Source organism: Lactuca virosa, chromosome 2 (genome assembly GCF_052849685.1).
Source record: "Lactuca virosa cultivar CGN04683 chromosome 2, Lactuca_virosa_CGN04683_v6, whole genome shotgun sequence".
In the NCBI taxonomy this organism is placed as follows: domain Eukaryota; kingdom Viridiplantae; phylum Streptophyta; class Magnoliopsida; order Asterales; family Asteraceae; genus Lactuca; species Lactuca virosa.
In genome coordinates this window covers 262387850-262410003 of record NC_136427.1, presented here as the reverse complement: position 1 = coordinate 262410003, position 22154 = coordinate 262387850, and the positions used below count along the sequence as shown (strand labels likewise).

The window sequence follows — 22154 nt, the reverse complement described above, 5'->3', positions numbered from 1 at the left end:
CTAATGTGGATTGGAACCGAATTAATCAAAACATGGAAAAAGATTAAATCAATCTGAATAATGCAAGAATAAGTTGATTAATAATGTCAATATGTTTGACCGAAACACCATACGCAGTGACGAATCTAGAACGTAAAACCACATGGTTTACTATTCTAATAAACCAATCGAAAATTAAAAAAAAATTAAAAATACTAGTTGCGGGTCGAAATGTAGCAAAAAAAAAATCGTTCAATTGTATCCGACGATGTCATATCTAGATATATTGTCACACTTGTATCATTACTAATCCTTTATAATATTGAAAGTTTGAAACAATAAAAAATCTTATCGTGGAATTATGGAACAATCAAAAAAGTGAAAAAAAAATCAATATTAAGTATTAACAAACATTCAATAGCTTTGATGCTCATGGAATAAGTATTAACAAGGAATAATTAAAAAAAAACAGCAGTGATCCAATGCAATTAAACCTACTGCCTACATTGAACTAAATTATTATCATTAATTCACGATTGTGGTCCACGACGAATTTAATGCTCATGGAATTAAAAATAGAACTTCCACATATTTTATTTAATGCTCACAAAGTTAATCAAGTAGAATAACTTATCGGCGGCTGCAACAGCCCATGGCCAATATTGGATCGACGATTATGAAGGATTGAAACGACATGTGTTGTGAAACAACATTGCTAATTCGTGGTTCACGTTTATTATTATTATTTTATAGTTTAACTTGTATTGGGCTATGAATATTGAATTATGTATTAAAAAATATTGGGCTATTAAAGTATAGAATGTGGGCTTTAAAAATATGATTTATACATTTTTTTTTCTTTGTCAAAAATATTAAGGTGGTTCATTTAAAATTTTTTAGGTAGGTCATAAATTTTAAGTTATATAACTTATTATAAAAAATAAAAAAAAGGTGGATCAAGTGACCCACAATGATATCAAATAGCATTGCTACTGACCATAAGTTACGACAGTGGTAATTAGTAAATCTACACAAGACATATGAGACACTATTTAGGGATTTGGGATACACTAAGACTCCTTATTCCGGAGATGAATGTGTAACGATGATAGACAAAGAGATGTTAAATCATAGAAAAGTTAAACACCGACTCTGATACCAAGTAAGACTCCTTAATCCGGAGACGGAAGCTCAATGACAATATACAAAGCGATGTTAAATTATTGAGAAATTAGAGAGACTCTGATAGAAAATGCATTATAATAAGGTTATCAAATGAATTATAATATAAATAGGCTATTATTACAAAAGTTGATAATCCGCCCCTTCTTCTAGTTGCTCTGAAGATGGATCTTATATATATGGTATAATGAAGTACCACATGGGTGGATATATAGGAATCAAAATCTGCCGAATCACTCATGTTATGATCTTCTACATCCTAGGTCTTCCCGTTCCATCATCTGGCTTATGTTCTTCACTCATGTTAAACAGTTTTTGTAAGAAATTTTTTTTATCTTTATCCCCCCAGCCTAGAAGGAAAGATACTTCTTTTACTATGATGAAAAATTTTCGATTTTGATCGCTTTATAGTTAGAGTTGATTGGTTGTACCTACCCAATAATCTAGAATGATTCACTATTCACTCGATTTTAGTTTTTTGGGTCATAATCATTATGTAGGAGAGATGGCCGAGTGGTTGAAGGCGTAGCATTGGAACTGCTATGTAGGCTTTTGCTTACCGAGGGTTCGAATCCCTCTCTTTCCTTTTCGTACCTTCACCTAATTCATTGATCTTACTAACCACAATAGATCAAATAGCAATGTATACGACTATACCCCATAGGCTTTCGCTTTCGCGTCTCTCTAAAATTGCAGTCATGGTAAAATCTTGGTTTATTTAATTATGAGGGACTCCCAAGCGCACGAATTTTCAAATGGAAAACTAAAGGCTTGTTATTTAACAGTATAACATGACTTATATGCCTGTGTCAACCAATATCTATCTGCATCTAGTTCAAATTTTTATAAATCAAAAGCGGTTTGCAAAAATAAAAAAAAAGATTTCTATACACTATGCATATAATATAATTTCACTATGACAATGGGTTGCCCGAGATTCGAACCCGGAACTAGTCGGATGGAGTAGATAATTTCCTTGTTAAAGTTAAATAAGTAAAAATCCCTCCCCAAGCCGTGCTTGCATTTTTCATTGCACACGGCTTTCCCTCTGTATACATCTAAAACTCAGTTCCTTCATTAGACCAGAAAAGATTGAATACTCACTTGATTTCATCCTTACTACATACTACATCAACATTTCAAAATAGAAAGAAATAATTTTTTGTTAGCTCTTCATTATTTACATTATTTATTAGATTATTTAGTGATGAAATTTATATTTACAAGGTTTCATAACGAATCATTCATGATTGACCAAATCATTGATACAAATAATATCCAAATACCAAATCCGCCTTCTAGATAACCTTCACGAAATGGAAGAAACCCTTGGAAAGGTCAGGGAAAAAACTTGTTCGTCTTCCGTAAAGAATTCTTCTAATAATTCCGAGCCGAATCTTTTCAAAAAAGCACGTACATTGCTTTTATGCTTACGAGCTAAAGTTCTAGCACAAGAAAGTCGAAGTATATACTTTACTCGATACAAACTCTTTTTTTTTAAGATCCACTATGATAATGAGAAAGATTTCTGTATATACGCCCAAAGCGGTCAATAATATCAGAATCTGAGAAATCGGTCCAAATCGCCTTACCAATAGGATGCCCCAATGCATTACAAAATTTAGATTTAGCCAATGATCCAATCAAAGGCATAATCGGAACAATAGTCTCAAACTTCTTAATAGCATTTTCAATTATAAATGAATTTTCTAGCATTTGACTACGTACCATTGAAGGCTTTAGCCGCACACTTGAACGATAACCCAGAAAGTCAAGGGAATGATTGGATAATTGGTTTATACAAATCCTTCCTGGTTGAGACCACAGGTAAAAAGAAGATTTCCAGAAATTGACAATGTAATATTTCCATTTATTCATCAAAAGAAACGTCCCTTCTTTCAAAGCACCGACATATTGATAATCCGCCCCTTTTTCTATATTCAAAATAGGTTATTTTCGATTGTTTCAATTGTAATTATAATTCATTTATTCATCATAGTAAAAGAAGTATCTTTCCTAATTGTTTCAGAGCAACTAGAAAGAGATTCTTTAACCAGAAAGAATTCGGTTCAGATGTAAGATACCTATCCATAAGTTTTCGCAACTCAATCATAGATGACGGAATCATCAAAGATTTGACCTTTTCGAACTCTGTCTGTAACTCACTAGAGGCCCCGAAAACAAAGAGAATACGTGTACAAGCGAGATATGCAGCAACAAGAAGAAGGAAAAGGATTGCATAGAATTTGCTTCAATTAAGTTATGTTATGGAAAAAGAGCATTCTTGCGTTTTTGCCCTCCTGCTGAGAAAGCGACTCATTTCTTAAAATACTTCAATTGGTACACGCAAGAAATAGGCCAATTCAGCAGCTTTTTGTTCCATTTCCCGTGGAGTAAAATTCTCATCAGTACGAGTCAATGGAATGGCTCCCTGGCCTCTGATATCCATATAAAGAACACGACGAGCATAAATACCTTCTTTCAATTAAGTTATGTTATGGAAAAAGAGCATTCTTGTGTTTTTGCCCTCCTGCTGAGAAAGCGACTCATTTCTTAAAATACTTCAATTGGTACACGCAAGAAATAGGCCAATTCAGCAGCTTTTTGTTCCATTTCCCGTGGAGTAAAATTCTCATCAGTACGAGTCAATGGAATGGCTCCCTGGCCTCTGATATCCATATAAAGAACACGACGAGCATAAATACCTTCTTTCACTTCTATTATGACAGACTGAATATCTTTTATAAGAAATTGGAGGAAGACCCGACGATTTTTTCCAGAAAATCCCCAACGAAAGATACACACTATTTTCGTCTTTTCTATCAAATCGATCATAACCACTACCTACATTCGACGAAATTGTGCACCATAAATAGGAGCTAATAAAAAGACCCGCGATTCCGTAGAAAGACATCACAATTCCTTGTGGAAAAAAAAAAACTATTTCCTGAGACGGAAATAAAGATATCAAATTTCTACCAAGATAACTCCGAGGTTCCAACCAACAAGAATCCTAATGAACCTAAAAAAGGATAACAGCCCAGCAGAAATTACTTGTTTTTCGAGCCCCCGTTATAGGTTCTATCCATATATGTTATGATCGACAACTCATACTTGATCCAGTTGATTTTTTTGGAATTGAGATAATACCCCAAATGAATTTGACTTTAGTCCTTTTTTTCCGAAGTGACTCGCATCAACTAGCACTAGTTTGATGTGATCCTTTAGGAGTAATTCATTAAATTCGTTAGATGTAAACTAATAACATACCCTTCGTACGATCTCACTAAAGATAGCCAAATAGATATAGATAGACTAACTTTACAGTTCAGCTATCCGTCAATTCGGGTCTATTTGAAAATAGCTAGAATCCATTGATCCCTATAGCATTTTTTGGAGACATAAGAGTTTTTCGGCGGAAGCCGCTTATACCATATTTTGCTAAATAGATATCTGTGTTATGATACAAGCGTCAGTTTTGAAAAAAAAAATAGATGAGATTTTGTGCCATCGGCTCTAAACAATCTTGTTTTTTTGAACATGAAGAAATAAAGAAGCCATTGCGATTGCCGAAAATACTAGGCCTACTAAAGGCACCAAAACAGAGGGAAAGTTAAGAGTTGTCATAGAATGGCTACCTCGATTTACTATTTGTACCTGTTATTATTATTTATATTTTATATTTATAATATAAAGATATCTTATTATATATAAAGATATCTTATTATAATTTGATAATTCTAAATTGGAATTATTATTATTACTTAATAGCTATTAAGTATAAATATAAGTATCTATCTAAGTGAGTATATAATGTAGTTTTTGATCTTTCTAGATGAAAGATTTGAAAGGATATGGATAAGATATTATTTTCTTCATTTTTTGCTCTTGTCTTCGAATTTCATTTACTAAGCAAAAAGTTTCTTAAAAATTAATTAGATTCTATTTATATTTATATTTATATTGAATATATTGAAGGGTTTGTTAGAATCCCATCCATCAGGGATTCTTAGTCAAAATAGGATTATCGTAAGATATAAAAAAAGAAAAAATTCTATATTTTATAGATTTTCATTATATATGACGAGAAGAGTATATTTTTTTTATTTGCCTAATTTCACGAAAATAAGAATTTCATATTTTATCTTGTTAATAGAGGCTTCTTGATCAATAATCAGGAATATAGAAAAAGGGGCGGATTTTCTATGACTCAACCAGGTTATCAAATGATTTCATTGCCCAATAAGGTTATCAAATGAATTATAATTACAATTGAAACAATCGAAAAGGAAATATGAGTGAACATATGCTCTAAAGTTGAAAATATCATAAAAATGAAAAAAAAGGGAGGGAATCCCCTAAATTAATATTAATTAAGAATTAGAAATCGGGAATTTAATTTATTTTTATTATAGGATCTATTGGATATCTTTTAGAATATGTCATGCCGCTACTCGGACTCGAACCGAGATGCTCTAGCACTGCTTCCTAAGAGCAGCGTGTCTACCGATTTCACCATAGCGGCTTACTCGAACTAATAATAGCCTATTTATATTGATAATCCGCCCCTTCTTCTAGTTGATAATCCGACCCTTCTTCTAGTTGCTCTGAAACAGTGGTTTGAAGTAATCCAAAATAACCTATTTTGGATTCATTGAGAAAATTTATTTTTTGTTTGAAATTTATGAAATCAGATAAACGAGAAATAATGAAGTATCAATAAAAGTAAAAAATGAAAACAGTTTTTTTATTCTATCGAGAGAATAATCTACTTACAAAAGTTGGATTTTAGAATAGGATAAACTATGTCAAAGCCCTAAGATAAGATAAATAAACGGACACCCTAATAAATGAAACTAATGAACCTTCAAATTGACTTTTGAACTCATTTTTTTTATCAATTTGAGTGTTGACTAAAAAACTTATTTGATTGAATTGACTTGTTCAATATCGACGATTGAATATAAATAGGCTATTATTAGTTCGAGTAAGCCGCTATGGTGAAATCGGTAGACACGCTGCTCTTAGGAAGCAATGCTAGAGCATCTCGGTTCGAGTCCGAGTAGCGGCGTGACATATTCTAAAAAATATCCAATAGAAAGTAAGATATACGTGGAGTCATTAATTTTTACTCCAAAAGAGGTCTTATAGGTAGGGCTGTTTGTACAACACTCGTAGCGTAGCAGGTGCAATAAAAAGATAAACGACTTGTAAAAATGTAAAACTATATATAATTACATATTGGTTATTACTTATTAGCAACATAAAAAATATATTTTATTGAATAAAATAACCTAAAAAATTTGATGAGGTGGATGAAACACTTTTCATGCTCTAAGATTCACTTTTCCGTTCAACAAAAAAGAGCCAGAAAAGGCAACGAAAAAAATCTACGGAAAATAGAACAACAACTCATTTGACTCGTCATTCCCACAATCCAAATTCCAAAGAATCAGACGCAAATTCCGGGTATCGACAAATCCGAGAAGAGTGAAGAAGCAGCCATATAACATATTTCCCGTGTCCGTGTGAATAAAAGTCTCGATGATTCGAACAAACTGCGGTTCCTTAAACCAATAGAAATCCCACGAAAACAAAATCGCTGGAATAAGTCAGCATCATTTCTCCTTTCTCCGCCTAGCTGGTTAGTATCCGTTTTGTTTTACCATATGATTGTGTAACAATTTATTTTGAAGGAAACTGGGATTTTGTGTTTCTTTTTGTTTATCTCCCTGAGTAGCTTTCGATTCCTCGTTCACGTCCATTTTTCTGGGCGTTCTTCATTTGGGTATATGGAATGATTGAAGTTCTTCGATTCTTGTTGTCATTCATCGTTAATTGATGTTCAGTTTGCTCTACATAGGTACCCGTTGACTCAAATCTGGTATCAGTCAATTTAGTTTATCCGATTCTGGCGATTTGTAGACTTGTAGTTCATATAGACTAGAAATACGTTCTGATCACTTCGATATTGTTTTAATTTCTTTATGCTTGCCGATTGTAATTCATGCGTGAGTTTAGATTATGATTATCCGTTTTGGGTTTTTGATTTTGAATAGATCTTCATTTTATCGAGTAACTGCAGTGAAATTGGATCTCTATGTTTAAATCGGAAAGGGGTTCGTTGAGAAGAGATTGCTAGATGGGGAACACTTGCGTCGGACCAAGTTTTTTAAAGAATGGATTCATCCAATCAGTTTCCGATACAATGTGGCGAACCCGATCACCTGATGAACCTCCGGCAGCCTTTAACGGAGATGAAGCTACAGATCACCAATCACCATTACCCGTCCAAAACAAACCACCACAACACATAACGATCCCGAAAACTGGAAAGAAACAAGAAACAGAACCAGTGAAACCCAAGAAAGCTGGTCAGATGAAGAGGGTATCAAGTGCCGGACTCCGTACAGATTCCGTCTTGCAAAGAAAAACCGGCAACCTGAAGGAATTCTTCTCTTTGGGGAAGAAATTAGGACAGGGGCAGTTTGGGACGACGTTTCTCTGTATAGAAAAAGCTTCCGGTGAGCTCTACGCCTGTAAATCAATCGCAAAAAGGAAGTTATTGACCGATGAGGATGTAGAAGATGTGAGAAGAGAAATTCAAATAATGCATCATCTAGCGGAACATCGAAATGTTATATCGATTAAAGGGGCGTATGAAGATGCTGTAGCTGTTCATCTTGTTATGGAATTGTGTGCCGGAGGTGAGCTTTTTGATCGGATTATTCAGCGTGGACATTACACAGAAAGAAAAGCGGCGGAGCTTACTAGAACCATCGTGGGAGTTGTGGAGGCTTGTCACTCTATGAGTGTTATGCATCGGGATTTGAAGCCTGAGAATTTTCTTTTTGTGGATAAAAGGGAAGACGCTCTTCTCAAAACTATAGATTTTGGATTATCGGTTTTCTTTAAGCCAGGTATACTTTTGATTCATTCTTCTTGTTCTGTTCGAAAAAAAAAGTATTTATAGTTTACAATCTTTTGACTTCATACATGGTTCTTCTATAAATTTGATTAAATTTTTTTTTTTTTTTTTCAGGTGAATCTTTTCATGATGTAGTTGGTAGCCCATATTATGTTGCACCAGAAATCTTGAGAAAAAATTATGGTCCTGAAGCAGATGTTTGGAGTGCAGGGGTGATTGTTTACATCTTATTAAGTGGGGTTCCTCCTTTTTGGGCTGGTGAGTGATTAATATTTGAGGGAATGCATTAAGTCCTGTATCGGTAAAGTCACTTTGTATCCATGTTTTTTTTATGTTAAATACTTAAATTGTGATAAAAGTATTAACGTTTGTATCAATATTAATCAATCATATCAGTATTCATCAATTTTAACGTTCGATGAGTTTTTTTGTGTTAAATTGTGATAAAAATATTAAAATTTACCATAACCAAATTTTATATTAATTGTTATAATTTGGTGATGGATATATAGAAACAGAGCAAGGAATATTTGAACAAGTTCTTCATGGTGATCTTGATTTCACATCTGATCCATGGCCAAGTATTTCTGATGGAGCAAAAGATCTTGTGAGAAGAATGCTTATTCGAGACCCAAAAAGGAGATTAACTGCACATGAAGTTTTATGTGAGCCTTCAATTTGCAGACTAAAATACTATTTATAATTAATCTCTTTAGTTTAATAAGTTATATTCTAACTAATTGAATTTTTTTAGGCCATCCTTGGGTTCAAGTTGATGGTGTGGCTCCAGACAAGCCTCTTGACTCTGCAGTTCTAAGTCGCATGAAACAATTTTCAGCCATGAACAAGCTCAAGAAAATGGCTCTTAGGGTATGTTCAAATATTCAATTAATAATGTATATAATAATGTATATAAGTATATAATATAATATAATATAATAATATCATGTAGGTTATAGCGGAGAGCTTATCGGAAGAAGAAATAGCTGGACTGAAACAGATGTTTGAGATGATTGATACTGATAACAGTGGTCAAATTACTTTTGATGAACTTAAGGATGGATTAAAAAGAGTTGGTGCTAATCTTAATGAGTCAGAAATTTACGATCTTATGCAAGCAGTAAGACCAAATATTTATTACAATATATTTTAGATGGAAAAATGTTGAAAAAAAATATTTGATTATGATTGCATGGTGAACCCAGGCAGATGTGGATAATAGTGGAACAATTGATTATGGAGAATTTGTTGCTGCAACATTGCATATGAACAAAATCGAGAAAGAAAATCATTTATTTGCGGCCTTTTCTTATTTTGATAAAGATGGAAGTGGTTACATTACTGCCGATGAGCTTCAACATGCTTGTGAGGAATTTGGCATAGATGCTCACCTTGAAGAGTTGATTCAAGATGTTGACCAAGACAATGTAACTTCCTTATTGCCCTTTCTGTTTGTCATGTTAACGTAAGATAACAGGACATGACATGACATGACAGAAAATCACAGTCTTGTGGTCTGCATACTAGGACAAGAGTCCAAGACTGATGTGTATGAGACAAAATTTGTTTTTTTGGTCCCATCCAAAACGGTGGAAAAAGTACTTGCTCTTGACTTTTTTGTTAATGAAAAGACATGAATACCCTTCTGATCATTGTCATCGAAAATAACCTTGTAAAACTTGTTTTGTTCATGGTAGAACATAATCATCTTTGATTTGTTTTTTTTTTTTGTTTTTTCAGGATGGGCGCATAGACTACAACGAGTTTGTGGCGATGATGCAAGGACATGCCAATGTGAATGTGGGTGCTAAGAAAAGCTTAGATACTAGTTTCAGCATTAAGTTTAGAGAAGCACTAAAACTATGAACATAAAAGGTTTTCGTTTTTTCTTTCTTGTTTATTTATTAATGGTTATTTGTTGAGAAAATCATACGAAGATATAGGATTAAACAGTTGTTTGTTATACCAATCGGGATTCGGGTGTTGGACTCTTGCGGTTTTGAAGTTCAACTGTTTCTGCAAGTCTACACAAATTATATTGGTCTTATATACATACAAGTGAATGTGATAGAGAGTAATGATGATATGATTCTTGTTCATTTCTCTGTGTGAGTATTGAATCTAGAACTTTATATCTAACATAAATAATTGGACTGCGATGGAAACTAGAGGTATTATAAATAATTAATCAAGTAAAGAATTTATATAGGCTATCAGAACAACTTCGTATCAAGATATGATTTGGTCTGGGCTTTAGTTTTCGGTTTGAAGATAAAACCTTGGACAAACCTTAAAATAAAAGAAAAATAAATGATGAAAGACTTATAAATAGTTAGGATTTAATACAAATCCAACTTTTTTTTTTTAATTTCTTTTTCTAATGAGCTGTTCTTTTTACATTAAATGTAAAACATTTCATTAAAAAAAAAGGAAAAAAAAAACCATAAACATACATGGTATAAATGATAAAGACATATTATCTTTATAAGTAAACTTCTTTATTACACACGCATATCATATATATTTGTCTTTTTATATAAAGGGACGAGAAAAAGAAATCAAGACGTAACAATGTGCACCAAATATGGACGTTAGAAACATACCTATTTCATCTTATAATAAATATAGGATTGGGAAAAATACTGACTTTTAAAAAGATATTTGAGTATCAATCAATAGTTAAATTGCTTTTCAATAAATAAGAAATTGTAAAACATATCCATGAAATTCATATTATTGGTACCTTGTTTTATTTTTTTAAAAGAATTGTAATAATGATATATAAATATTCATAAAAGACTTTATTTTTCCTGCAAAACCACTTTTGAAAAAACACTTCCATTCATTCTTAAAATATGCTTTGGCTAAAAAGTTTAACCAACAAAACTTCCCCGCCATGGGATGTAATGGGAGGGAAAAGTTTTCGGTTTTACCAATTTACATATTGCTCCCTGTACGATATTACCTATTGTCAATTATGCGACCAAGGTTTGCATAAATTCCATTGTCCTAGTATGTTTAACTTGGCAAGACAACATTTAATAAAATCACCACCAAATTGCGAAAAAAGTTAATAAATTTGCGAGAATATTTTTTATGACATTAAAAACTATTTATTACAGAAAATCGTGAATTTTAGTTGTGGGTTCACGAATAAACAAAAAAACATGGATAATTCACAAGGATTAATTTTTGCAAGTAAACTAAAAGACACAAACTATTAAATAAATTCACAAGGAATTGAAAAGTACGATTTTTTTAAAAATGTGTTGAAATTTGGTAAAGATAAATATTTATAACAAACATAGACAAAATAAGGTATGATTAAAATGGTTAAGATACATTTCAACTAGACCTTTATTTGTTTATATTTTTGAGAAATATTTATTTTAGTCATTTAACTTGTAAAAACTATATTATTTTGGTGAGTTATTTATAAATTTAAGTATAATCGTTATTTTTTGCTAAATTAATGAATATCTTGTAAGAAAAGGTATCCTCACAATTTCCAGAGTGTTTTTTTCAGCAATTTAGACGATTATTTTATAATAAAATAAAAATAAAAAATTGACTATGTAAGTATATCAAGTCAAAATATGATTTTAATGAATAAATTTGTTTAATATGAAGTAAGTTGAAATGCATGGAAAATAATACTTATTTTTTACACATGAATTGAACATTTTTTAATGATTCATTCTCGGTAGATCGTTTATATTTCACGGGAGATGGAACCGTTTGTTTGTTACCAATATATTTTAACTATATAAATTTCAATGTTATTAACGTTATTAAAAACAAATTCTTAATTTAATTATATAAATACAATTATTACATTTTTGCATTATACTTTTATTTTACAACCTTGTGTTATTTTATCTAATTCAAACATTTTGAACATTTTTTAATGATTCATTCTCAGTAGATCATTTATATTCCACGGGAGATGGAACCGTTTGTTTGTTACCAATATATTTTAACTATATAAATTTCAATGTTATTAAAAAACAAATTCTTAATTTAATTATATAAATATAACTATTACATTTTTGCATTATACTTTTATTTACAACATTGTGGTATTTTATCCAATTCAAACATTTTATATTGGTAACCATTTTTTAAGATGATAAAGAAAAATTAATTAACTTTGAGTTTTATTGTTTACTCTCCAATTTAATCACACGTTTATAGAAAAATTTAGGCCAGTGACTCGTATACAAAGCCTCAAAAGTATCCATTTATTGAATGATTGGAAAAAACATGGATATTTTTTTATAGGGTATTGGGAGATATGAAGTTCCGTAAAATTGGAACAAATCCACATGGATGTTTTATGATTTTAGTTTCCACATGTGCTATACAAGGGATAACTTGAAGCTTGAATATGTCATGAATTGCTCCAAGGTAAATCGTCTTCCTTCTAGATACGTCTATTATGAGTGACACATAGCTTATGTATAATAAATCATAGGATAAAACATCTAACACTCGTTTAACATAGACAAGAAAATATTTGGACGAAAATTTATACATAAACCATTGACTATCAACTACTTTTTTTTACATATCGTGTTTATCACCCCTACAATATTAAAAAATTGTTGACTTTTAAGTGGATGACCGATGATAAATATCACGATATCGCTTCCTATGATGTAAGTTGTGGTATTAAAAAAAAACAGTTTAGAAAGTTTGTAGAGAAATTGAACCATAACTAAAGGGAATTTTACAAAGAGGTGTTTTATGTAACTAATATTAATTTAAGGGGTCTTTTTGTAACTTTAACCGGAATATTCGCCTCCCATTTTCTCTCTCCAACGCTCCCTGCCTTCAAAGCATTTTAAAAAAATATAAAAATTAAATCCATAAGCCGTATTTGTGTCTGCGCTCAGATAAAAACCCTAATTTCCCACTCTTTCTCTCTCCACCGCTCAACTTTCTCTCTCTCTACGCAAATCCTCATTCGACAGCTCGAGCTTCTCCTATGGCGACGGCGGGCGACGGTGCGACCCCATACCAAAGCGGCGGAGCCGGGGGGAAGTTTCGGAAGAAGCCTATTCGGCGTAGTGGTCTGGCGACACCGTACGATCGACCTTCTACCGCACTCAGGAACAAGAGCCCTAGCCTCTTCGCGAAACTCGTAGACCCCGCGTCTAGGCTCATACACGCTGGGGCTGATAGGTTCTTCGGCGTATTTCGTAAGCGGCTTCCTTCCATCGCTGCACCGCGTCCGCCAGGTTCAATATATTTGTTACAATTAGATTGCTTTTTTCAGTTTCTTGCGATTTGAATTTATTTTTGGGATTTGTGGATGTACAGATTTTTTTTGTATGATCGTTGTCGGAATTATATATGTTTCGTGTGACTTTAGGCCTGATTTGGTTGTATTGGCTGATTGCTGATCTTTTATTTGCTCAGATTTTATATTGCTTATGTTTTTACCATATAAAGGGCGTATCTTTAGAGTCACTTCTTATAAGCTCGACATGGTGTGTTCCCTTGCTGCCGCATTTTCAGCTGCGTAGGCTTAATATTGGTTTAGAAAGAACTCATCTTAGTAATCGTTGGCATACCTTTAAAATTGAGTTGTTTTTATTTTGTATGAACTGAGCTGCTGATGGGTGGCGTCTTGATTGGATCGGGTTTAGCATTGCTGAAGGCTTCTTATACAATTTGTTAGTTTTTAGAGGTGATTTGTCTCCGAATGGGAACAATTTTTCTTCAATGTATTAAGTTTGTAGTGGTGAATGGGAAAATTTGGTAGGGGAGTGGAACTGAAATTTTTTTGTTTGTTGGTCTCTTTAACATTGCTCAGTTTCATAAGGTCTCCATTAAACAAAGGATTAGGGTTTTCTTATGATAACGACTATGAAAAATATATCTTGCAAGTGGAAAGGCCGTCACAATATCATTATCCATATACTTCATTCGAAGACTGTTTGTTTTCTGTATATCTGTATTTCACTACCATATGTTTCACTGCACACCATCACTGATGCCTGTGTATTTGTTATTTGGGCTCATTACATTCTCTTCATAAGCTCCAGCAAGACATAAACTGGATAGAGTGGTAAGGGGAGTTGGAGGAATTTGATATACTAGAAGTAATTAACTAAATATCAACTATGGATCATAATATTTTTATCTAGTAATGAATGTAAAACATATCTCTTGTTATAATACAATTCAGGTTAAATATGGACAACCAAGCAAGTCTTCATCATAAATTCATAATACTATGCCATACTCTGCAACTCCATTCCATTTAAGTTCCAATATTTTCTGAGGATTTATATTTTCTAATATGAAATTGGTTTTTTGTGCTCTACATTTATTTGGTCTCCATGTTGGTAATGCCATCCATATTACATGTTCTTTATATCACACTGCTTTATCCCTTTCTAATGCTCGCAATGTCCCTTACAAAAGTTCTCTTGTGACCAGAGACCCTTGAAGAACCGGATCCTAGCACCGATGAAGGTGGGAATTTGGCTAGCATCTCTGCTACCACTGAGATATCAGAGCTTGAGAATATGCTGAAACAGAAGACTTTTACTAGGTTTGTTGTTTAGTTTATGAGCATTATCCTTCTTTCTGTTTTGCCAGAATTGATGTGATATACCATTTCAGATCTGAAATCGAGCATTTGACAGCTTTGCTGCATGCAAAAGCTACTAACTCAGATGACGATGAAGGGGATAGAGCAAAGCTTCCCAGCCCATCATCTCAGTTTCTGAGGCTTGAAGCATCCACAAGTAGTCCACTTAATAAGCATGTGGAAGAGAGGGAAAATATTCATGCTATTACTTCAACTCCTTTTGTCACTTCAAGAGTGAGTTGTACTTGTATGAGTGTGTTCCTTTGTTTGTTTTAAAGATGTTGCCAAAAAGGTTTATGCTTTGTACTGATATGATGTAAATATATGCTGTCTACAGACATTTGAAGAGGATGTTGCTTCACCAGCTGAGCTTGCAAGGGCTTACATGGGTACAAGAGCACCCAAAGTGTCACCATCAACCCTGAGATTTGGCAGCCAAGCAGCCAGACAAGATTCAGCATTGCTTAATACCACAGCAATCCTCCCCAAAACACCCATCACGTCACTTGTACCAAGAACTACAGGAACCTTCAAGGGTCTTGAAAATGGTTTTTTGACAACCCCAAGATCAAGAGGCAGATCAGCAATATACAGCATGGCACGCACACCTTATTCCAGACCATCTTCAACTTTTGGCCAAAAGGTATAAATAAACCAACCACTCTAGATACCCTTTGACCTTGTTTGCAGTATCTTAATATCTGCAATTGATTTCATTTCAGGGCATGAATTCACCATCATTGCCATTGTCTCAGCCTGCTTGGGAACAAGAAGGGTCAATTGAGTCAAGCAAGATGGTATCCATCTATATATATGATCTAATAATCTATTTGTTGTGTAACATTCGAATTTATGCTGACTTGTTGAGTTTTGGTTCAGGCTTCTAAGCGTAGGAGCTCTGTGCTAGATGATATTGGGTCTGGAGGCCCGGTGCGTAGGATTCGACAGAAAGCTAATCTTCTTTCTCAAGGAAGTCCTCTCTCAAAAAACACAAGTGAATTCAGGCAGAAACTGCTTTTAAGAAATGAAGCTGACTCTAAAAGCTTCAAGGCAATTGAGGAAAACGGGGAGACAAGCAGGTCTAGTTTAGGTTATGCATCTGTCCCTACAAAGTCAACTCAAATGGCTACAAAAATATTGGAACAACTTGAGAGATTGAGCCCAAAGGAGAAGTCTCCAGGATCCAGGCTTACTCGAATGAGTGAGAAATCGCCCTTGACACCACAAGAGAAACTAGATTCTTCACCCAAACTTAAGTCAAGTTCTGAAGATGATAAAAAACCAGAAAGTTTGTTTCCTGATGCTCGTGAGTCAACCACCTCCCAGACCCAGAGTAAAGGTAAAGAAAAAGTTGAAGAAAATGGGCCTAAGAAGTTTGCTGTTCCTCGAAATGTTCTGAGCACTATGAATGGGAATTCTGGTGTATCTATAAGAGATAACAGACCAACAGATTCTACATTCAAGCTGCCAGCAGAGCCTCCCCAGAAGAAGCGATTCCAGATAAGTGCACATGAGGTATGTTTGTTATATCATCTGTATTCAACATATGTATCATGTGATGTCTTTACAAAATTATGCTCTTAAGTGCTATGTTTGTCTTGTGAAGGATTATCAGGAGGTAGTGGATTCTAATGGACATGTATCTACCATCCCATTTGGTCAAAACAAGAAACCGGAAACATCTGTGTTTGGAAACAAGGATGTTTCTGCTGAAGTCATTCAAACTCCTCCAGTTGAGAAAATTCAAGGAACACAAAAGACTGACGATGCTAAATCTCTTCCAAAAACCAGTTTTAAATCTGTCGATGGTTCTGTTGTTAATAAGAAGGTGGCATTTAACTTGCCTGCAAGTAACAACAACACTCAGCCTCAGCCAGCTGCAATAACAGATACTGTTTCTCCACAGAAGAAAGCAACAGTTTTTCCAACATTTGGTGGTACCACTAAAGTTACCGAGAACGTGCCACCATTCTTGTTTTCTGCTAATGAGCCTTCAGGATTCAAACCAAACGCTGCCACAGATGCAAAACCACTTGGCTCAACCAGGTAATAATAATTTTATGCAAAAACTGAATGTTGTTTGTTGCATATAATATGAGAATCTCATGTGTCGTTTTCTTTTGGTGCTGTGCAGCATGTTTAATTCAGTTAATAAGGAAAGCAATCAAGTCCAATTCCCAGCATCCGAAAAAGATGACAATGGCAATGCTCTGATCAATAATAAATCACAATCTTCACCATCATCATTATCAACAAGTGGTGTTTTTTCATTTGGTGCCAAGAATACAAATGTTACCAATGGTTCAATTTCAACCCCATCTACATTTGCTCCCTCCTCTCCTTTTACAGCTTCTTCTACAAATAACCTTTTCAGTGTTAGCACTACTGCTTCCTTGCCATCCACCACCATGTCAGCCGCCAGTGGTGTTGCTCCTGCCCCTGCCTTACCTGTCTTTAGTTTTGGGTCTGCAATCACTTCAACTAAATCTGCAGAACCTCCAAAAGAGACCAATGCAGAACCAAAATCTGACACCACCACCTCACCTTTTGGTACTTCAACCACCACCACCACCACCTCACCTTTTGGTACTCCAACCACCACCACCGGAGGAGGTAACAACATGTTTGGTTTCAGTTCTCCAGCAGCCACCAACAATCAGGGATATCTTTTCAATGGCGGCACCAGTGGATTTCAGACATCTTTTGGTGGGACTACCGCAGTCCCGTCGTCTACTTCAGGGGGTTCCTTATTTGGTTCCTCTGTTCCTAGTTTTGGTCTGAGTTCCACTGTTGCCACATCAGAAATAAAATCTGGTAGCTCCACCACCAACATAACACCTAGTTTTGGTCTTAATTCGGCCTGGCAGCCTCCCAAGTCTTCACCTCCTACAACATTTTCCTTCGGGGCATCTGCATCTTCATCTTCAACATCCACTTCTCCTAGTCCTTTTATTAATGCTTCTACAGGATCTTCCCTGTTTTCATTCTCTGCTACAAATTCAGCTTTCCCAGCTCAATCTACATCTGTTTTTGGAAACTCGACCCCTGTTTTTGGATCTTCACCCAACAGCAATGATCAGATGAGTATGGAAGACAGTATGGCTGAAGACTCCACACCCAGTCCTTCTCCTTCACTTCCTGCATTTGGACATGCTGGTGCCACACCCACACCAACTCCCGGTTTCATGTTTGGTTCAGGCACCCCGACACCATCAACGGTTCCCTTCCAGTTTGGTGGCCAGACGAGCCAACCACCACAGAATCCTTTCCAGACAAACCAAACACCATCTCAGAATAATCATTTTCAGCTGTCTGGTAGTGCAGAGTTTAGTGGTGGAGGAAGTTTTTCATTGGGGTCAGGTGGAGGTGACAAGTCTGGTAGAAGGATTTTGAAAGTTAGAAACAGCAAGAACAGGAAGAAGTGACAAACTTAATAAAAAAGTTACTTTACTTGGTGAGATGTCTGAAAGGCAAGATTTGTTGCGTTTTTATGTACCATTGTGGTATTATAGAATATAATAGATGTTAGCGAAGGATATGATGTTATATCTCATTTTTGGAGCAAGTTTTTTTTAGAAGGGCTGCTTTTCCAGATTTCATAACAACGTGCCAAGTCATATATTTCTTGCTTTGTACTGTAAAAACATACAAACCTAAAACCTACCAAATTTAGAGCCGTAATGCTTCTACGGCTTTGTATCTTTTTCGTTCAAACTTTTTTACTTTAGATTTACAAGGTTTTTCTGTATCCACGTCCAACCTCAAGCTCAGATCTACGGTTTTTTAGCATTTTTTTTTATTTTTAAATTACCCAACTTTTTAAACCTATCAGAATCTGCTTTTTTGATTACTCTTTTTTTAATAATTTTTTTATCTTTAGACACCAGAAATTTGCTAAAAGTATAGTTTGAGAGCATCTTTTAACTGAGATATATATATATATATATATATATCCTTTATTAACTTCTTAAATATCATATTTACCTAAACTCTTTTTTTAAATATTTATAATCATTTTGAATCATGATTTTTTTTAAATAACTATTATACCCTTATTATAAATCTACATTTAAAATATGATTTACCATTTTTACCCTTTTATTTTAAAAACAAGCAAACAGCCATTTTACAACTCAAGCAAACCCTTCATTTTACAACTCACATTGTTAAAACCAATTGTGAATTAATGGACTGTGAAAAGTAAAGCTTTTGATGAAGCATTGATTAGACACATTTTTTTTTAATTTTTTTTCACATATCCAAAGTAACTGCATAGGAACAAAAAACCAAAGGAGATAAATTAAAACCCATCTTTTTTATCTCGGAGCACACCGATGCAGCGATAAACCATGGAAAATCAATAGAAATTAAAAAGCAATTGCAGTAGTGCCATAGAATTCAAAGAGCAGCCCAAATATAATAAAGGATTCAGACCCAAAAAAGTTTAAACAGACGGAATTGTTCATCTGCCTTTTTTAAGGATGAGATGGATCATGGAACAATGGATATTTTTTAGTAAGAGGGAGAGAAAATACAACCAGCTCCGAAGTAAGGGTAATATTGTCAATCTAAGATATTTTAATAATTAAAACGATTTAAAAAATTGTTAAAAATGTTTAAAAAATGATTTGGACAAATATGATATTTAGGAAGTTTAAATAGGGCATATGTGATATTTAAAAATTAATCAGGACAAATATGATACTTTATAGTTTATTTAGGGCATATATGAAAATTTTCCTTTAACATGGGTTGAAACCAAAACACTCCCATATAAGTACACCTAGGGGTAAAATGGTAACAAACAAGCCAAGCATTGATTAAAACACTAAATGAAGGGTTTTCATGGAAAAACACTTAAAAGACAAAAAAAAAAGGCTACTAAACGAGGCCAGGCTTTTTAACAAGCTCAGTTTCAAAATGTGGTAACCAGTCGGCCTTTCTTGGACCAGAACTAGGCCTGCTTTGCATAGCCAATCCTGGGCCCCATTATGGGTAACCCGGCTCAAATCAATGCCCTTGTTTAAGGCAAGTCCGCAAGATGAGAAAGGAGTATTCATGCATGCATTGTACAAAGCTTGATAATCTAGCAACACCCCAAACTCATAACAGCTTACACGCTAGCAAAAGTTCAAATTAGGCTGTGTTTTGCGCGCATAAGCTTGCTTATTTTTTAAGCTTATTGCAATTTAGAGTGTGGTGAGACCACAAAAATAGCTTATAAGCTGAAGCGCGCCCAACACAACACAGACTTAGTCTAATTTGACATTAGTAATGAGCACCAGAATTGTTATAAACTCGGCCATGAGGGTGCGGAACCCTTGATTCATAGCCTTGACTTGTCATGGGTTCCCGTGAATGTTCACGATACTGAGGATGCTGATGCTGATACTCTCTGTAAGAAGACTCATCTTGTATTGCTCCATAGTTGTCATACCGCCTACGTGCTTCCCTAGCCATCCCCCCAGGTGGGCCCCTTTCTGTCATTGCATTTGCAGCTTGTTGATAATGATGCAACCGTGTCTCTGATTCCTTGCCAACAAACTCTCCTACTCGTGACGCATGTTGGGCTCTAAGTGAACACAGATTCTCTTGGTATCGCATATTGATCTCCACCATTCTCTGAAAAAAACATGCAAAATGGTGACACAGGGACTAAAACTGTAATTTAACTCTTACAATTAATTATATGATGAAAATTGAAAGGGGTTTTACTTTTTAGAATGTATAAATATTTTCGGGTGTAAGGTATAAGATATGAAATAACAGAATAAAGTAACCTCTTTGTGTCTAGCATTTTCTGCATCCTCGGCATTGCTTAGATCTTTTATTAATTTCATGATCTCATCTTGGAATCTCTGCTCCATTCCTTCAAAACTTAATTGAGAAGGAGTGTAAGTGTTGTCCTCATACCCAACTTCCATTTCTTGCTCATGTGACTGTAGTCTTGTTTCCTTATTTCCTTGATTCTCATAATTATTAAACTTTTGATTTCCCATACTTTCTTGGGACTGGATCTTCATATTTCCTTTATGACCTCCTTCACAAATTGTCAAGTACAAAAAGAAAGCATATAAGTTAAGTATCCATCACCAAAACTAAATGGTCATCTTTTAAATCAGAATTATTGATGAAGGAAATACTTACCTTGGGAATATGAATGAGGGGACATTGGATTTAATTCAATCTGTGGGTTTGTAATTGTATTCCACTGCTGTCGCCCATCTCCTCGAAATGGAAATTGAGGTGTTTGAGCATGTTGTTGCATTCTCTGTGCAGACGCATGAGATTGAGAACCACCATATCTGTTCACACTTGCATCACCATATGGTGTCTGCCTGTTCATCTTCTCCTTTTACTCAAAAAACAGCAACACAATCAATCATACTTAAATCAGTATTCCAATCGCAGTTACATTAACAAACATCTCATACATAAATCAGTGAGTCAGTATGCCATTGTGGTAACAAGTGAGTATTTCCATCTTTTGAAAAAAAAGTATATCCATACAAATTTCATATGCTGTCTTACCTCCCAAAAACCCTATTTAGATACAACAATAAAGATGCAATTACTGTTCCATTTCACGTAAGTAGGCATATATATGTATATACTGATAAAACTGTTTGTGTGTTTGTGTGCGAGGGAGGGAGAATGAAGCGAGGCAAAACAACAAACATGTGGTGTGCAAATAAAAAGGCTGTTCAAATAAGGCCAGGATGTCCCAAGAAACGCAAAAACCTGAAAACCTAATCAGTGAGGCATGCGAATGAAGCTTAATTTTAAACAAAATATGTTCCAATATGTTGAAATTTTAAATCTACTCAAAAAGAAAAGAGAGAAACAAAAGCGAAGACAAACCTCAAGCGAAGGATGATGCACGAACTTTTCGGCCCGAGTTCTTAAAGGAAATTGGTGGGTTTATGCAGAAATAAGAAGAATTTACAGGCGATAGATCGTCTGGTTTGATATAGTTTTGAAATTAATGGCGAGACGATGACGAAGGGGGTGTTTGGCTCGGCTAAATTTTTTTATTTTTTATTTTTTTTTCGGATATAAGATAAAATATGTTTGGTAAAAACACTTTTAAAAGCTACTTTTGGATTTTGAATATAAGAAAAATCAACTTTTTGTTAAAGTCACGAAAACCCTGACTTTTTACAACTTTTCCTAAAAGGACTTTTGGCCTCTCAAAAGATAAGCCAAACACCCCCGCAGATTGAATTTGTGTTGTAACAAGGGTTCTTTGGACTGCTGATGTAAAACATCTCATGGCCTTTTACAAATAAAAATGAGTCTTAAAAAACTAAAATGTAATGAATTGATAAATTGTTTTTAATTATATATTATTGATTTATTTGTTTTATTATACATTAAATTTTATTTTATATCATTTATAGTAATTTTTTTTTTTGACAAAAATACATGTTAATAACATTAGATAAAACATATATTTTTCAAGTC

At 34.2% G+C, this 22154-nt stretch overlaps 3 protein-coding genes and 1 non-coding gene across 6 annotated transcripts; 3 read left to right on the top strand and 1 right to left on the bottom strand.

Annotated features, from left to right (window-relative positions):
- Nucleotides 1-1660: 1660 nt before the first annotated feature.
- On the top strand, nt 1661-1747 carry TRNAS-GGA (transfer RNA serine (anticodon GGA)). The gene has a single exon. It is a non-coding gene; the product is annotated as a tRNA-Ser (tRNA).
- Nucleotides 1748-6512: 4765 nt separating this feature from the next.
- Nucleotides 6513-10188, top strand: LOC145160956 (calcium-dependent protein kinase 1-like). The gene is made up of 8 exons (XM_079080344.1): nt 6513-6805; nt 7247-8081; nt 8204-8347; nt 8602-8754; nt 8844-8959; nt 9042-9209; nt 9295-9516; nt 9830-10188. The coding sequence occupies exons 2-8, from the start codon at nt 7304-7306 to the stop codon at nt 9953-9955; spliced, it is 1707 nt and encodes a 568-aa protein (XP_078936470.1). The 5' UTR covers nt 6513-6805; nt 7247-7303; the 3' UTR covers nt 9956-10188.
- A 2775-nt stretch (nt 10189-12963) lies between these two features.
- Nucleotides 12964-18404, top strand: LOC145160955 (nuclear pore complex protein NUP1-like). 2 transcript variants are annotated; one of them, XM_079080341.1, is made up of 8 exons: nt 12964-13329; nt 14537-14651; nt 14723-14924; nt 15028-15333; nt 15413-15487; nt 15570-16205; nt 16297-16736; nt 16825-18404. In XM_079080341.1, exons 1-8 carry the CDS (start codon nt 13077-13079, stop codon nt 18113-18115), a joined length of 3318 nt encoding a protein of 1105 aa, XP_078936467.1. In that variant the 5' UTR covers nt 12964-13076; the 3' UTR covers nt 18116-18404. The 2 variants fall into 2 exon arrangements, with proteins under 2 accessions (XP_078936467.1, XP_078936469.1); XM_079080343.1 differs by lacking the exon at nt 12964-13329 and adding an exon at nt 13369-13781.
- A 1081-nt stretch (nt 18405-19485) lies between these two features.
- Nucleotides 19486-21706, bottom strand: LOC145160954 (ubiquitin carboxyl-terminal hydrolase). Of its 2 annotated transcripts, none has more exons than XM_079080339.1 (4): nt 21552-21706; nt 20838-21048; nt 20471-20730; nt 19486-20312 (listed from the first exon to the last, which is right to left on the bottom strand). In XM_079080339.1, exons 2-4 carry the CDS (start codon nt 21034-21036, stop codon nt 19959-19961), a joined length of 813 nt encoding a protein of 270 aa, XP_078936465.1. In that variant the 5' UTR covers nt 21037-21048; nt 21552-21706; the 3' UTR covers nt 19486-19958. The 2 variants fall into 2 exon arrangements, with proteins under 2 accessions (XP_078936465.1, XP_078936466.1); XM_079080340.1 differs by having other exon boundaries at nt 20838-21042.
- Between the last annotated feature and the right edge of the window lie 448 nt (nt 21707-22154).